The following is a 17,839-nucleotide window of genomic DNA, read 5'->3' on the forward strand; positions in this document are numbered from 1 at the left end:
TTGCTTGTACACAAGAGATCCTGTGATTTTGAGGCTTCCAGCCAGGACTTCAGGAGTGATAACAGCTAAGACCTTAGTGACAGGTGAGAAAGGATGAGCCATGAGCACAGCCCTTTATTTATTTTTTTCCTCTCAGTGTTCAGCTACACTGACCTTACCCATCTTTCACTTTAGATTCTGTTAAGGCCATTTGTAGAAAAGTGTTTGCCTTAGTTTAGGTTCTTCTAAAAGTAGGCTTTGAGATAAGGATTTGAATGCAACAGTGGAAGGTAACCTAGGAACTAACAGGGGAGTGCAGAAACGAGAAGGGACGAAAAGGCAGCTAATAAACGGAATGTTATAAAGTAGGTTACAGTTGTTGGCAACTGGGTTTTAAACCTACTTGAGAGCTTTGGAGGATATGGAGAATACTTATTTAACTGTCCCACACAGTGGGCAAGGAAGAGAGGTACTACTTCCCGAGGGAAATTTACTCCTGGGGACATGAAGTCCTGGACACTTGGAGGTTGGCTGTAGTTGGGCTGAGAGAAAGAAAGACCTGGAGAGTTGCAGAAGATGCTGTGGACTAAATTGGAACCATGAATGCCAAGGGATAGGGAGTAAGCACTGATGTTTACTAGTGTTGGTATCATCCCATTTTACAGATGAGGAACCTGAAGTTCAACAAGACAAGTCAAAGTCACTTAACTGGCTTAACTATAACACAACACCAGCTTCTTTTTAAAATTATGGCATGTTTCACTTCTTGAGGATACACAATACACATTTATAAAAATAATCATCATTTTGATAACTTCTACCTAGTAAAGAGAAATGGTGCTGGGAAAATAATGATTTTTAAAATTCTAGTAGGAAAATTAAGTGTTAAAGTAAACAGTAAGATTCCAGTATAAATCTTTATACTTTAAAATATAATTATAATTCAACTTAGTAAAAATATAGATAAAATATTTGAGTCAGAAATGAACATTTCTGCACAGAAACGACTTGCCATATTTTTTCAGGTTTCATCATCAAATGAGCCTAATTTATTATTAATTGCAGTAAGTTAAATAAGCCTGTTAGCCAAGACACAGAAGCATTCAGGAAAGTCTTGCCCAGTGCTCTGAATCTCACTTTCAGACCCACAAATGGGTTGAAATTATTCAGCATAAATACTAATTCTTATTTTTCATTAGTTCAGACCAACAAGAGTTCAATGGGCAACAGTTAAGATATGCAACCTTCTTATCATGAGCAACTTATTTAATTCTTCCAGTAAATCTCTCAGAATATATTCAAAGATGAGCAAAGTAGGGGGTGGAAACAGTCAAAGGTTTAAATGGCTTCCTAAGGTATCATAATAGGTGGATAAACAGTGATGATAAGTTGTTGATTTCTGACCAGTTTTAGTGAGACCTGCTGTTTTATCTGCCTGGTGACTAGTTTTTTTCCAGGTAGCACACACAGGCTGAATTTCAGGGAACCACCTCTCTCCCACTCTCAATCCAAGTAGTTTAGGTATCTGACTCTTTATTGGCTCTAGGGGGAGTCATGTGACCAGTGTTTGTCCAATTGGTATACTCCATCCTCCAGGCCACAGGGGTCCTAGTTCAGGAGTGGTCCTGGGTGACTTTTAAGCCGTGCTCTGGTTTCTGGGATTTTGATGGAACTATGAGTAAGAGGAGTTTCTGCATACTGAGACTGGCAGGCCTGGAGCTGCTGGTGGGTTTCTTGCCAGGAGAGTCTGTCCAAGAATTACGGTCAGTACAGAGAACGTCACTGGGAGATGAAAGGTGGGTCTTGAGAACATCATTTGAGCCCCTGGATAAAGTTATGCTGCAAGTCATTAACACACTCGCTTTTTGCCTTTATGCACCAATTATAAGCATATATGTTTATATGCATCAATTTCTTTCTGTGCTTGTTTCAGTTAAGTTTGTCATTTTTCAACTAAAGGAGTTCCACCTAATACTGCAAGCTGCAAGACTGCCAAACCCAGTGCCCAATCTAGCACACTCTGAGTGCTTCTTGCTGCTGATAATAATGACACAATATAGTTCACTTGTAGGAGTTTCTTAAAATGATATTGAAAATACAATGGGGTTATTTCTAGTGATGCAAATCATTATTAGTGTAGGTGGATTTGGAACAAAAATGCTTTCTATACCTGAACTTCTATTTGCTTGGTTTAAAACAAAATAGCTCTGCTATTATTCATTTTGAGTTCACCTATTAAACTAGTAACTCACAGTATTTTAATAATTTAATTGCAACAAAGCAGGGAAGCTTTCATATGCCACACCTCGTAAAAATTTCAGGGAAAGAACATGTTAAAAAAGAAAATTACCTTGAAACATTTGCTCATATTATAATCTATTATATTAATTCAATTGTTTAACAAATACTTATGAACACCTGCTTTTCACAGAAGAATAAAAGTATGAACAAATTAAACTTTTCTTTTGGTTTGGCAGCTTAAACAGTATTTGGTCTTCTTTCACAGACATAACTGCTGAATCTAGAGGTCTGTAGGCTGTTACCTAAGGCACCAATACAAATATTTCATTTTTCATATGAATTTTACTCACTGTCTTCCTTCTAAAGAGTTTAAGTGATAAAAAATTAACAGTTTAAGAAACATTAATCTTCAAACTTACATTCATGACTGTTCAATAGAGGCAGGGGTCATTGTGTAGCCCTATGTTAAGCATAGTTAGTCCTCAAGTGCAAACAACATGGTAAGGAAGAAACATTTGCTGACTTGGGGCCGCATGAATTTTTTAGTGTGTGATTTTAAATTATAGAAATAAATCTAAAATCTAACTCCCTTGAGAACAGTAGCTTCTGCAACAAGATTCCAACTCTGTGCAACCCAAACACATGAACGTTTGGCCTTAGACAGCACAGAAACCTTCCAATTATTTATAACCAGTGCATATCCACAGAGACCGAAACTCCAGTGTGGAATGTGGATAACACACTGACGATAGCAGCACAGAGCATCACCCATGGTCAGCTCTTCCGGGTTTTCATTTCATGTTTCCAGGTGCTGTGCCTATGCTCAGTCTTAGCCATTAGGCTTTTAGCTACATTAAAATTTTTTCATTTAAATGAAAATTACCTTCTATGTTGAAATTTTATAAAATGCACATAATACTAAACATTAGCACATGTCAAGTTTGTGTGTTGTCTATTTGTTATGCACCTAAATTTAGAATACGTTTTTTGATATCAGAGGTATAAGTGCATTTTTGTTATTACATATGTATATTCTGGCTTCTCAGGTGGTGCTAGTGGTAAAGAACCCACCTGGCAATGCAAGATTAGCAGGAGATGTGGGTTTGATCACTGGGTGGGAAAAATTCCCTGGAGGAGGGCATGCCAGCCCACTCCAGTATTCTTGCCTGGAGAATCCCATGGACAGAGAAGCCTGATGGGCTGCAGTCCATAGGGTCACAGAGTTGGACATGACTGAAGCAACTTAGCATGCCTGCTTGTATATTCTGTATGTATCTTATTCCCATCATTTTATATCAAATATAGGCAAATATGGAAGTGTTTTTTCTCAGATTTTTGAGACTGAGTTTGGGGGTCATTTTAATTAATGCTTGAACACATTTGAAGAACTAGGCAAAATGTAAAGTACAACAGAAAAAAATATAATATTAAATTTCACTACTTATTTTCTTAGGTGTTTATTGATTAAAATGGAAACTTACATTACCATTTGTAAAATATACAGCCCATGGGAATTTGCTGTATGGCTCAGGAAACTCAAACAGGGGCTCTGTATCAACCTAGAGGGGTGGGATGGGGCGGGAGATGGGAGGGAGGTTCAAAAGGGAGGAGATATATGTATACCTTTGGCTGATTCATGTTGAGGTTTGACAGAAAACAGCAAAATTCTGTGAAGTAATTATCCTTCAGTAAAAAATAAATTAATTAAAAAAGATATTAGCTCATTGAAAATTAAAAACTGCTTTTTTGAAGAGTATCTTGATATGAGATCTTATTTTTTTTTTTAACTTTACAATATTGTATTGGTTTTGCCATATATCAACATGAATCCGCCACAGGTATACATTTGATCTCAAAGATTTGGTTTCCTGCTTTGCAAAATGATAATGTATATTTTGAAAGTCACATAATAAATGAAAGCTAATTTCCTTGCATATCAATCAATGAAGCCATATAATAAATACTTTATTAAATTGTACTTTGTTGGACATATAAAGGAGTTCCTAAAAATATGTTAAAAGTCAAACATCAAATAATATGAACTGCAATGTCAAAAAAAACTTTGAACAAATTTGGAAAAAATATCTCAAAGTCTTCGTTACTAAAAAATTGAAGTCTAATCCAACTATTTCTTATTACTACAAACACATATTTCAAAATTGTTATCCTTTTGACAATGTTACAACAGTTTCTAGAAAAACAAAACAATCTTCTCTAATCTTTGTTGTTCACATAAACAGAGCCCAAGCAGCAGACAAAACGACTTGGTGTGAGACATCACAAGTTCATCTTCTTATTGAAGTTTTGGGATTGAGAAATGAATACTGTGGTTAAAAAAAATCACATCAAGGCTGACATGGAGACTTCACAATCAATTACCATATGAAGGTGTAGAAAAAATAAAGTTGTAGAAAAATAAATTAAATTGCTATTTTATGTCTTAAATTTTATTTATTCATTTATTGGTTTTGTTTTGTGAGATCTTAATTCCCTGACCAGAGATTGAACACAAACCCCCTGCAGTGGAAGCATGGAGTCTTTAACCAGGTAAGTCCTCAGAGTTGCTGTATTAAATATACCTGAATTATATATGTCTGCATGATTATGGAATTTATATCTAGTATGGCTGCAAAACGGCACTAAACACTCTTGCATTTGCAAGAGTCTAATCTTAATTTCCATTAGAATCAAAATTGGTTTCTCCAGGATGACAGAGTTTTACAATAACCTATCAGAACATTTTCCTTTGTATCCTCTACTTTGTCTGAGTCATGTATGGGGTGTCACACACTAGATGAAGTTCGGACCATCAGCAGTGTGGTGTGAGGGGATGAGAAACGGGCACGGTTTAGATTCTGAAGGGCCTCATCGGTTTCACAAGAGCTTTTTGTTTTCCTGGTGTCATGGGCTGTTTTTAGAAGTCTTGTCGGACTTGTTAAAACACTGTTAGTTATTTTTGGCGAAGTTTGGACTTCAGAAGGGAACGGTCAAGCTATCCATGCGAAATTCCCGAGGAGTCTCTGGTTTAATGATAGGGAGAAATCCCAAGTCTATGGCACCAGGGAAGAAAGAGCACCAGACCTGAGGAGGCTGGAGGGCTGGCCTGGCAACACCAACATGTGCTGTTGGGCCAGTCGTTTCCTTCAACGTCAGCAACGGCAAGAATGATGCTACAGCAAAGGCAAAGTGCCTGACACAGAAACAGACTAGAATGAAAATATGTAAAGTAATAAAACTAAAAACTAAAGTAAATCATCTCTAAATTCTCAACTAATAACATGTAGAATAGAATTAATGATAAGATATTAGTTCGTTAGTGAAGTCGCTCAGTCGTGTCCGACTCTTTGCGACCCCATGAACTGTAGCCCACCAGGCTCCTCTATCCATGGGATTCTCCAGGAAAGAATATTACTTTGATATTAATAAATACTTCCATTTCTCATTTAGAGGACTAGTTCCAGAAAAAAATGCAATATGCAAAACTAACTTTTAAATCTACTTTTATGATAACTATTCTTATTAATGACCATAAGCTTACCAGAGCTGTCTGTTACTTATGAATTACTTGCATATTAACAGGAAATATATTTCTTCTTAATAATTATTTAATTGCACTTTATTTTCTTTACTCCTTATGGAATATTGTCCAAGTTGGACAATATCTAGGCAATTTACAGTAACATCAGTAATAACATACTAATTTTCTCAGTGAAGGAATTTCAATCCAGGGAGACTTGGTCACTAGTGATAAAGGAAGAACTGATGATCCAGTTCAGAGACAATGATGTCACATATTAATACGATTAGAAACTCCTTGAAACTGAATTTTCATGATTTATTTTTGCAAGTCTTTTCTCCAGAATCAAAGATATAAATATTTCAATAACTTTCTGGCAATTTAGTTCATCAATCTGATACCAGTTTTTTCCTCTTACAAACACTAAATTCTTTAAGCACAGAAGAACAAAGTTTAAAATATTATTTCAAGTGGAAAAATTCAATAGTGTAAGCTAGAATAAGATAAGGTTCTAATGGATTGAGTATTCTCTTCAGTGTTAGTGATTTAGAAATATCTGTGGGTCATGTCACAGAACTAGAAACAGAACCAAAAGGGTAATTTTTAAGATAGTGAGTATCCTGTCTGAAGAAAGGTGCATTCAGTCATGGGGAAAATTTAAAACAAAACAAATGATTAGACATTTAAAAAACAATGTTGCATGCACGCTAAGTCACTTCAGTTGTGTCTGACTCTTTGCAACCCCATGGACTGTTGCCCGTCAGGCTCCTCTGTCCAGGGGATTCTCCAGGTAAAAATACCGGAGCTGGTTGCCATGCCTTCCTCCAGGGGATCTTCCCAGCCCAGGGATTGAACCCACATCTCTTAAGTCTCCTGCATTGGCAGGTGGGTTCTTCACCACGAGCACCACCTGGGAAGTCCCCAAAATGATGTTACATACACATGTATACATAACAACAACACAAACATCACACAGTGATGGCGACGGCTTTGTTGCTCAGTCATGGCTGACTCTTTGTGACCCCATGGACTGTAGTCTACCAGGCTCCTCTGTCCGTGGGATTTCCCATGCAGCAATACTAGAGTAGGTTGCTATTTCCTTCTCTAGGGGATCTTCCCAAGCCAGAGATCAAACCCAGGTCTCCTGTAGTGCAGGCAGATTCTTTACCAAATGAGCCACCAGATAAACATCACATACCAAACTTAAAAAAAAAAAACAAAAAACCCTAAATGACCCTTGATGTCCGTGACTATGAAGAGTGGCCCACTCACAATTAGAACTCGAGCCTCATTCTGGTGTGGGAAAAAGTGAACTGACCTTTTTTGGCGAGGCTGTTGTTAGGTTCATACTTCTCAATCAACACTTGGACTTGCTCTTGCTTTAAAGGTGGGTAAAGTATTTCATTTAGCCGGGGATCTCGCTGCTTGAGGTTGATAAAATCCATCATCTGATCAACTGTAAGGTATGGTTTGCTTTTGGCACCACTAAAAACAGTTAAACACCAGGAAATTAGCAGGTTTTTCTGTCAAGTCTCATGCATGTATTTGCATTTAGCAGCTCTGTAGAAATAAATGCCTGCCATACCTGGCAAGAGCATGCTATACTGGAATTCCTATCTTGCCCTAAACACACTGTGTTGCTCCATCACAACTGCTGTATCTCTGTGGGATGCAAACACTTTGCAATGACTGCCACCAAATCCCAATGCCCTTGAACTATACCAGATGCAAAAGAAAACCACAGTAGGGAACATGTATTCTGTGTGTGAAGGTGCAGCACTCTAAAGGGAACACAGGTTATGGGTTGCTGTTTTGATTATGATGCTAAACTGGTTTAGTCATCAAATTCTCATATTCTGCTTAATCACCCTAAAGATGTATTTATTACTCATTACTAAAAAGAACAAATATGATTGGGGACATTTTCCTTTTCATTAAAATTATGTTTCAGCAAGAGTCTATAACTCTGAAATGTAGTGTGATTCAAACTTCCCATTTCAATCCCGTTGACAACCCAAAGACAAGTTCAGAGGTACAGATGTTGCAGATGTTCTATCAATAACTGGTGGCAATGAACTCAGCAAAGTACTGTGCTTGATTTCCATATGAAAAAAATTTTTATTTAGCTTATCAATTTTGGATTGGTCTGTCAGCATGTGGATTTCAGTGTATCAAGGAGGTTAAATTGCTACTTCCCCATATTTGCCTTGGTGTTTTGATTTGCTTCTTAAAAAAATCATTTAAAAAAAGTAATGTCTGTATAATTTCTAATATAAAAGCAAACAATTTTCAGCTGGGGGGGAGGGTTAGTGATCTGAAATTCTCATTTCACTGATGCAATGCAGAGAAGTATGATGACAGGTTCCCGGTTCAGCATTCTTTCTACAACATGAGACTATCTCTGCAAAGACTCTTGCCTACATGCCACTCAGTTCTAGCCACAGTCTTCAAACCATGCAGAGACCCTCGAGAATATTAAGACAATGACACCCTGCAACAAGTCACAGCAAATTTCACTCATTACAAGCAGTGATTGAACCTCAGAGGTAGGAATGTGTGATGGTCTCCAACAAATGACGCAGAAACACTGCTGTTACTCATTGTACAAAGAATTTCTGACATCTCCCTCTACCACTCCACTACAGCCACACTGAGTACCACTGAGTACCACTGTAAGCAGGAACAAACAGGTTAAAATGTATTCTCTTACAATTCGGAAAAGATGTTATCAATTTCAGGTCGAGGACAAAGGTTGTTCAGGAAAACTCTGTACACTTCAGGAGTGAAATCTTCTTGAGGTATCGAATCATTCTGGGGAATAAAATAAGAGGGTCAGTAAATGGTCTTTTTCTTCATTATCTTTCCTCCCTGTTTTGTCTCTCTTTCCTCCTTCCCTCCTCCTTTCCTCTTTCTTTTCTTTTAAGAGCTCAGGGTAAGCACTCAGAAAGCATCTATGGGCTAGCATTACAGGGACACTAGTTTTTGAGGTACCAAAAACTAATTTTCTGTTTTCTCATTATATTTTAAGCTTAAGAGTTTTCTCCTTCTGAAGGGATGTTAAGGCAATTTCTAAAGTAAGTTAGACCTAGTGAAACATGGTCTGTTCAGCAATTTTTTTCTTTTAGGTTGCTTTTCCTGGTGACTTTAACCTCATTTTTAATTGTGATAAAATACACAGAACATAAATAAGTCATTTTCACCACTTTTAAGTGTACAGATCAGTGGCATGAAGGACATTCACATTGCTTATGTGCTGTTTAGCAGACTTTTGAATGAATGTATTTTTCTTTCAAGAACCTGGAGAAAGATATTTTCAAAATGAAAACATAAAATTCCAATTTTGTGTCTTTTTTTTTTTTCAAACAGTGTTCTTTCTTTTTTAAAGTAAACTGATAAGTTGCAACACAGTTTTCCTAAGTAGGACACCAGTCATTATTGGTCACTGATTCCCCTCAGTCCTACTGTTTAGAAAGCAAGTCACTGATATAAAAGCTGACTTCTGTGACTAAACTGTCTGTTTAGTGCAGCTGCCATGGAAACTGGAAGCATGTCTTCCAGCATTTGTTAACAGGAAGGACACTCTTCACGCCGCTTTTCCTATTTCGGGTATGTGTTTATATGATTATTTTTATTTTTAAGCCCTTAAATCAAAGAAAACATCCTTCCTTTTACCACATACATATTTTTGTAAATATATTTTTATAGAAGTATCTAAAAATTATTGTCTGAGACTGCACTGCTTGCTAACAGATAAGAAAACTTAGCTCACCACTTGGCAAACAGCAGGAGTCCTATATTTGAGAAATGAATAAATAAAATAACATTTTCTTTACTAAATTGATTTATAGAACAGGAAAAAAGTCCATTTTGCAAAATAGCATTTTGAGACAACCAAACAACGCATATCATTTATATATAGCAAGAAGCATTAAATGATTAAGCTCAGTTACCTGGACACTAACTTTGAAATCATGAGTACAAGCAGCCAGTTCCAAGAAGGAAATTCCAACATATTGTTTCATGATGTTTTGCCACTCATAAAATGGGGAAAAGTTTAACCTATGAACAGGTTTCCAAAATTCCATTTAATTTACAAAGTGAGAGAAATCCTTTTGACTGGAGAATGTACACTTTTTTAACTGCCACACTCTCTGAGTTAGACACCCATGTCTCTTATAAGTAGCTTTGAAAATAGACAAAAATGAGCATTGCTATTCCGAGAGATACAGGGAAGAGAGATTTAAAAACAAATCTCCAGGAAATAATCAGTGCCTCATTTGGCCAACTCAAGCATCAGACTTTATTGGAGTTGATGAACCCCAAATTTGTTCTCTTATACTCCCCACTATTTCATTACTATTTAGAGCTCACTCTACTTGCCCTCCTCCTGATCTCACTAAAAGCATACAAGCAGATTTTGTCGAAGGTATCAATCATTGTCTTCCTTTTCTTAGCGGCTTCCTTTATCTTCCTCCCTTCTTGTCTTAGCTTAAAACCTCTTCCTCCTACACCAGGTTTTAATTTCCATTCTGTGCTACCCTCACACCATCTTGTCTCCTGTTTCAGTTCTTATTTAACGTGGTTTTGTGCTTCCAACTGTACAGTTTTCCGTGTTACTTGCTAACCTGCAGACCGACACAAACTAGGACCTGTGTGTTGCTTGTTAACTTCTCAGTCTCTGTAGCATATAGCGGGTCCATAATAAATATTTACTAAATGAATGAATGTAATTTATGAAAAAGATGGAAGTTGATAGCAAATATGCTTCCCACAAGACATCAGATTCAACTAAAGCCATTTACAAAAGAGTCCATACACATTTCATAAAATGACATACTTTACTAAAACTCTATTTTTTAATTTACCAGCTATAAATTAGAACTTCTTATTAGAGGGAACACATTGATGAAATAATCTGAATAAACACAATATTACTTTTATTACCAGTCGGATGTTAGCACCTAGAAAATGGAAAATGTTTCAATACAGTTTCATTTTTCTTTGGCCCAACTTGACTGATGAGGATACCCTTTGGGGTCAGTGGGTAAAAATGAGGGAAAAACGTTTTGGAGCAATAAGTTGAAATGAGCATCACTGAAAGCTAAAGTGAAAGAATATGGAGGAGATATTGAGGGAAAAGCTATGGTCAGTTAATAATTCCTTACATTTTAAGTAAGGCTGGAATGTGCAAAGATCATTCACGTATTTTATTTTCCAGGGTCTCATGATTTGGTAAAGTGGATAGAACAGACTCATTGTGTTTGAGCAGGACGAAACCCAAGGATGAGGCTCAAGAGCATACCAAAACGTCAGACACTCTTCTGTGAACACGTCTTAACCAACCAGGTAGAGATGACACGTTCTTGTTTTGCGTGTCTGCAATCCACCTGCATGTACCTTCTCTATAGCACCCACCACACAGTTTCCTTTAGTTTTTATATTTCTGATCATCGACTAGACTGTGTGTTTTTGAATAAGGCGCACTAGCTCTTATTTAATTCCTTTGTGTCTCTAGAATAATGCCTGGCAGATAATATACACCTGATGAATGTTTGCTGAATTCCCTCAGGCTATGGCACCAGACCTTAGATCTGTCTTGTGGTCCAGGACTTCGTTTACCTCATCATGCCTCCAACACAAAACAGATCATCAATGATTATTTGTTGCCATTACTATCAAACTTTTTTGGAAGAAGGATTAAGAAGGCTAATACAGTCTGAATCAGGCCCATTTATTCCAGAAACTACAAAGTATTTTCATTAAAAATGGAGTTGCTTCAATTCTGTGGTTGAATACAAAGAATCTACCTTCAGCATAACTTGAAGGTAGTACCGATGGTGTTCACATTTCCAGATCCCAAAAACACGTTATGAAATACCTACGTGCCAAATTAAAAATAACAAAGTGAAGTAAGCCGGACAAAGACAAATATTATATCATTTATATGTAGAATCCTAACAAATGACACAAATGAACTTACATACAAAACAGAAATAAACCCGGAGGCATAGAAACAAACTTATGGTCACCAAAGGAGAAGGGCGAGGAGGGGTAAACCAGGAGCTTGGGGTTAATACACACACACTTCTGTACGTAAAGTAGATAACCAACGAGGACCTACTGCATAGCACAAGGAGCCATACTCAGTATTTCATGATGCTCCATAAGGGAAAAAAAGAATCTGGGAAAAAATACATGTACATAAAAAAGAGAGAGATATGCATATTTATATATGCATATAAATAATTCTCAGAGGATAATAAGAATAAATATTTATTGAGCACTTACTATATGCCAAGCATATAGATCCAGGAGCTTTACTTGAATGCTTTCATTTAACTCCTTGTCAGCTCTATGAGGTCGGAATGGTTAGTGATCACTTTTACAGATACAAACACTAAGGAGATGGGAGTTTTGAAAACTTGTCTATGGCATCAAGTTGGTGGGGGCAGGTTTTCTATGTTTTAAATTAAGGTTTCTTGATTCCTCAACTCATGCTGTAATCCAGAAAACTAAATTTCAAGCCAGTTTTTGGATATTGTTTGTATTTTCTTATTTATACATTTATAGATTTAAAAACTCTGTAATAAATAATTATTTAACATTCAGAAGTGTTATTCTGAAACATTAATTTCAGTGGACTCTAATGAATAAGGAGTCCACATGCACATTTTATCTTGCCTAATAAATGAATCATTTTCCAGTAAATTCAGGATTTCAACCTGCTCTTAATATTTTTGTTCTAAAGAGATAAAACAAAAGTTACAGCCAGAGAGGATGTGAAATAATTACAAGTAAGCTACTGATAATGAACCAAATACTTAATGTGGTTCTAAAATGGAATTGTGTATTAGTGATTTTAACATTCACAGCTGAATAAGTAACTCTATTCCTGATTTACATTCTGGGTATAAGGTATAGGAGAAAGTCAACATATTGCAGTTATCCTGGGAGAAGTTCTTTTGTGAATTTCATTCATACTATTCTTTACTAAAATGTATCAAATTCTGTAAATCCAAAATAATCACTTTTTTTGGGGGGTTGTATTACATGTATGTTGATAGCTATAGTAAAATTTATTATTTAAAAAATACATAGATTTATTCCTATTTTTTTCATTAAAAGGCCAGTGCTATGCCAAGATTATAATGTGATTCCAAATGTCACTAAGCTTTTTTTCAAGTTAAAAAAGCCTTAAATCTAAGGGAATTTGGTGCAAGTAAATTATTTTCTGTTCTCAGAAAGCTTGTGGGCAAAGTACCAATTTTATGAATATGGAAAGGTCTCAAAGTTCTCACTGAAATATATATTTGGATTATTAATAGAAGACAGTCATTGGTTTGCCTCTCTTTTTACATACAGTACTACTTTTAAACAATTAAGGTAACTTTAATAAGCAATTGAAATAGCTAAAGGAGTACCCATTAAGGTTATTGTTATTGTTATTTCGATGGATCATGTTGATCAGGATACGAGTTCAAGCACATTAATTATCCCTAACAATGTGCACAAAGATAATGTTTAAAAAAATCACAACAGGATATCCACAGTATTTCTGGTAATGTATCTATTTACAGAACACAATTAAACCTAGTTGAACAGTTCAGTTCAGTCCAGTCACTCAGTCGTGTCTGACTCTCTGCGACTGCAGCACTCCAGGCCTCCCTGTCCATCACCAACTCCCAGAGTTTACCCAAACTCATATCCATTGAGTCGGTGATGCCATCCGACCATCTCATCCTCTGTCATCCCCGTCTCTTCCCACCTTCAACCTTTCCCAGCATCAGGGTCCTTTCAAATGAGTTTGCACAACCACCGGCTGTACGAGGCTCCCCATATGTACCGTAATTAACACAATCTGCCATTTATGTAACCTTTTCTTCTGTGAAGCGTTTAAAACACCTCTTGTCAGTACACCTTTGGTAATTAGTGGATATTTTCTAGAGCCACTGTTCTGTAGATATGAAATTACAGCAAAGATTCAAAATATATAGCCAGTTCCAGGAAACATGTGTTTCCTAGCTCTGAAACTGACTTTGGTTTATAGATCTTTTCACAGCATCTAATTCTACCACTCCTCCAAGTAGAGTATACTTTACTGTGAATAATGAGTTTTAAAAACTTTATGATGGAGGTTGATTTTTTTTTAAATCTCCAATTTGTTTTCAGAAAATTGTCATAACATTTAATTTACTAAAGATAAATATTGTTTCAATTTAAACCCTGCTATTTGAATCTCATTTTCCTTTAAAAATGTCTCCAGTTGACACTGGTTTGAAAGTGCAAACCTATAAATAAAAGACACAGTGGATTATAAAGACTCAATTTGTAATTATTGACTGAATTCTCAGAATCCAATTGTTTAGAAAGTTGTAATTTGCAGAGAACTGATTGATGGATTTGATTTTCTATTCAGTTTCTTCTATTCCTTTTTCCCTTGGCTAGATTTATAGTAACAAGTTAACATTTTTTATCTCCTCCCCCACAACAAGATGTTAGGTCAAATCAGGTAAAGGTCAAATCAGGAACAACTACAGAGAAAACAAATTCTTTGCACATCTTTCTAAATGTTTCACGCTTCTTTTTTCATGCTTAAAACAGTGATATTTTTACAGTTACTTAAACTGGTAAACTTTTTCCAGACTCATGGTGCTGCACAGTTTTCTTTTTCTGGAATGAATTTCTCTTATTCTCAATAGCAATGCTCCATTCCATTTGTTCATGGCGTTTTCCCCAATTTACATGTGTCAGTTGAATTTTTTAACTGGCACCCTCAGAGAATGTATAGTCCTTGAATCCTGGGACTGGAATTTTATTTTTCTCACTACCATATTATCAGGGATGGAGGGCACACAATAAGAGCTCAAGAGATACTCCTTGAGTCTGAATGGATAAAGAAGGTGTGGATAAAAATATAGTGGAATATACGTGGTGTATATAATGGAATACCATTCATCCTTAAAGAAGAATTAAATAATGCTATTTGCAGCAACACGGACAGACTTGGAGAGCATCGTGCTTAGTGAAATAAAATAGACAGAGAAAGAATACTATGTGATTTTACTTATATGTGGAATATAGAATATGGCTCAAATGAATCTACCTATGAAATAGAAACAGACTCAGAGATATCAAAAACAAATTTAGGGTTACCAAAGGGAAAAGGTGAGGTGAGGGGGAGATGGGGGGAGGGGTGGATTAGTGGTTTGGGATTAGCAGATGCTAAGTGTCAGACTTTATTTTTCTGGGCTCCAAAATCACTGCAGATGGTGACTGCAGACATGAAATTAAAAGACGCTTACTCCTTGGAAGGAAAGTTATGACCAACCTAGATAGCATATTCAAAAGCAGAGACATTACTTTGCCAACAAAGGTTCGTCTAGTCAAGGCTATGGTTTTCCCAGTGGTCATGTATGGATGTGAGAGTTGGACTGTGAAGAAAGCTGAGTACCAAAGAATTGATGCTTTTGAACTGTGGTGTTGGAGAAGACTCTTGAGAATTCCTTGGACTGCAAGGAGATCCAACCAGTCCATTCTAAAGGAGATCAGCCCTGGGTGTTCTTTGGAAGGAATGATGCTAAAGCTGAAACTCCAGTACTTGGGCCACCTCATGCGAAGAGTTGACTCATTGGAAAAGACTCTGATGCTGGGAGGGATTAGGGGCAGGAGGAGAAGGGGATGACAGAGGATGAGATGGCTGGATGGCATCACCGACTTGATGGACGTGAGTCTGAGTGAACTCCGGGAGTTGGTGATGGACAGGGAGGCCTGGTGTGCTGTGATTCATGGGGTCGCAAAGAGTCGGACACAACTGAGCAACTGAACTGAACTGAACTATTATATTAATATACAGGATAAATAAATAACAAGGTTCTACTGTATAGCATAGGAAAAAACTGTATTCATAGTGGAATCATTTTGCTGTAGAGCATAATCAACACACATAAATCAATTATTTTTCAATTAAAAAAATAAGAAAAAATACTACAGGTCGAATTTAAAAAAGACATATTTGTTGAGTCAAGGACAGGATCTTAACTGTTACATCTTCTGGCTCCAAAGCATGAAACAAAAGAGCAATAATAACAAGCTTGATCATTTTCTTTTGCTTATTAAAGTGATGCTGAAACGTTTTGGGGAGCCCTTCCATAGTTCTGTCCTGTTTGCAGCATCAGCAACTTTTTCCACAGACAGCAAGAGACTGACAGCAAACAGTCACTCTTTTCTTTTCTGTTACCTACAAAAGTCTTTAATCTGTTTCATTTTTTTTTTTCAAAAAAATTCTCAATAAGAACTGGCCAACGCAACAGCTCTTGACACTTTTCATAACTTATTCACAATTTAAGAATGTTTTCTCAACTTCATTCAGTGCAACTTCAATGTTGCCAGTATGTTTCAAGAGACTCAGAGGTTCTTTCTTGGGTATAAGTGTTATTTTTGCTTACTTGTTGCTTAGATACGAGGATAAAAATAATTTGTAAAAGAAAGGAGTGTTCTGCATAGAGGACAAGAAAAAGGTTTTATGCAATATACCCAGTTACCCCAGAAACAACAGTAAATTGTTTTAGAACCAAGTATGTAGAAATGCATTTAAATGAAGGCAAATTACTTTTTTTAGGAGGTTAATGTATAGTGCTGCTGCTGCTGCTAAGTCACTTCAGTTGTGTCCGACTCTGTGCGACCCCCCAGACGGCAGCCACCAGGCTCCCCGTCCCTGGGATTCTCCAGGCAAGAACACTGGAGTGGGTTGCCATTTCCTTCTCCAATGCATGAAAGTGAAAAGTGAAAGGGAAGTCGCTCAGTTGTATCCGACTCCTAGCGACCCCATGGACTGCAGCCTACCAGGCCCCTCCATCCATGGGATTTTCTAGGCAAGAGTACTGGAGTGGGGTGCCATTGCCTTCTCCGTAATATACTACGTGCCTCAAACGCACTAGGCGAAAAACCAAAAGCATCTCACATCCTTGTCCTCTCACCTATCTGTCACTTAGGTGCAAAGTAGGCAACATCCAAAATGTTTTGATTCTGCACCCTTCCCAGACAAAGCCTTTTGAGCACTGCCCTGCATAGTATGCAAATAACATTTATTTATAAAAATGTACTGCCATTCTACTTATTAACTTATCAGTCTTAAACCTAGACTTTTAAAAGGGAGATAAAATGAAATTAATATTTTAAAATCCTCCTAATCATAATTCTTAATCATCAGTTAATATCTCAAGGAACATCAAGAAAGGATTTGTTATTAATGAGCAGCTTAAATTCTTGATAATGTTAATATTTTTTTGCCAATACATTTTTGGCATTAGTTGGTTATTTTTTTAAAAAATTTACAAAGAACAAGGGGCTTTCTTATTGAAAATACTGGGATTACGGGATTGAAAAAGATACATAGAGACCCATATATTGTAAATATTAACAAATAAGTCATATTCTTAACTTTAAAAATGTTTGGATAATATCAGGGCATGGTATATTTTAGCATGATTATCCAGAGCTATTAAGCAGTGGTAATTTTAGGAAGGCGTCATGCTCACCCTTGAAGATGGAAGACTACAAGCCTCTAAAGCTGTCTCGACTCGCTTCCGGTCTGCTGAGAACAGGCGGTATATGCTGTGAAGGGAAAGCAGGCCAGGTGAGAGAGCTGCAGATGCCAGCCGCAACACCCCACTCACTCAAACCTCGGCATCCCTCACCTGTAAAGACCTAAAATATAACACTTGCTCCAGTATCAGCATCTGCGCTCTGAGAGATATATGTGTGTGCTTTTCAAAATCAAAGTGTCTAATAGAAAATTAATATTTTGAGACAATGATGACCCAATTAAAAACCATTGCATTAAAAATGCTTCTAGTATTAAGCTTTAAAATAAATATCTTAACAATTTTGTTTCCTTGCTGCTACCCACTGCTCTGAAAGTGTACATTGTTAATATTATTATTAATTAATACCTTTTTATGAGCAGAAGCTCACTGGTAGCTGTCAAAAGTTGAAGGCTTTTGACTGAATATGGTCTAGAAATGCACTTTTTTGGTCAGTGATTTTGCTTTAAAATATATAACTTAAATAATGGACAGTTTAATAATTTGGATTTATGGGTTC

At 36.6% G+C, this 17,839-nt stretch overlaps 1 protein-coding gene across 2 annotated transcripts in view; it reads right to left on the reverse strand.

Annotated features, from left to right (window-relative positions):
• Nucleotides 1-17,839, reverse strand: part of PLCB1 (phospholipase C beta 1) — an 865,816-nt gene that overhangs the window by 241,811 nt on the left and 606,166 nt on the right. For both annotated transcript variants that reach the window (XM_070382002.1, XM_070382003.1), the window contains exons 7-9: nucleotides 17,275-17,350; nucleotides 8,448-8,548; nucleotides 7,056-7,222 (exon numbers count right to left, since the gene is read on the reverse strand). In XM_070382002.1, coding sequence (XP_070238103.1) covers nucleotides 7,056-7,222; nucleotides 8,448-8,548; nucleotides 17,275-17,350 — 344 coding nt within the window. The remainder of the gene's footprint in view (nucleotides 1-7,055; nucleotides 7,223-8,447; nucleotides 8,549-17,274; nucleotides 17,351-17,839) is intronic.

The sequence above is a fragment of the Bos mutus genome, chromosome 13, assembly GCF_027580195.1.
Source record: "Bos mutus isolate GX-2022 chromosome 13, NWIPB_WYAK_1.1, whole genome shotgun sequence".
NCBI classification, from domain to species: Eukaryota; Metazoa; Chordata; class Mammalia; order Artiodactyla; family Bovidae; genus Bos; species Bos mutus.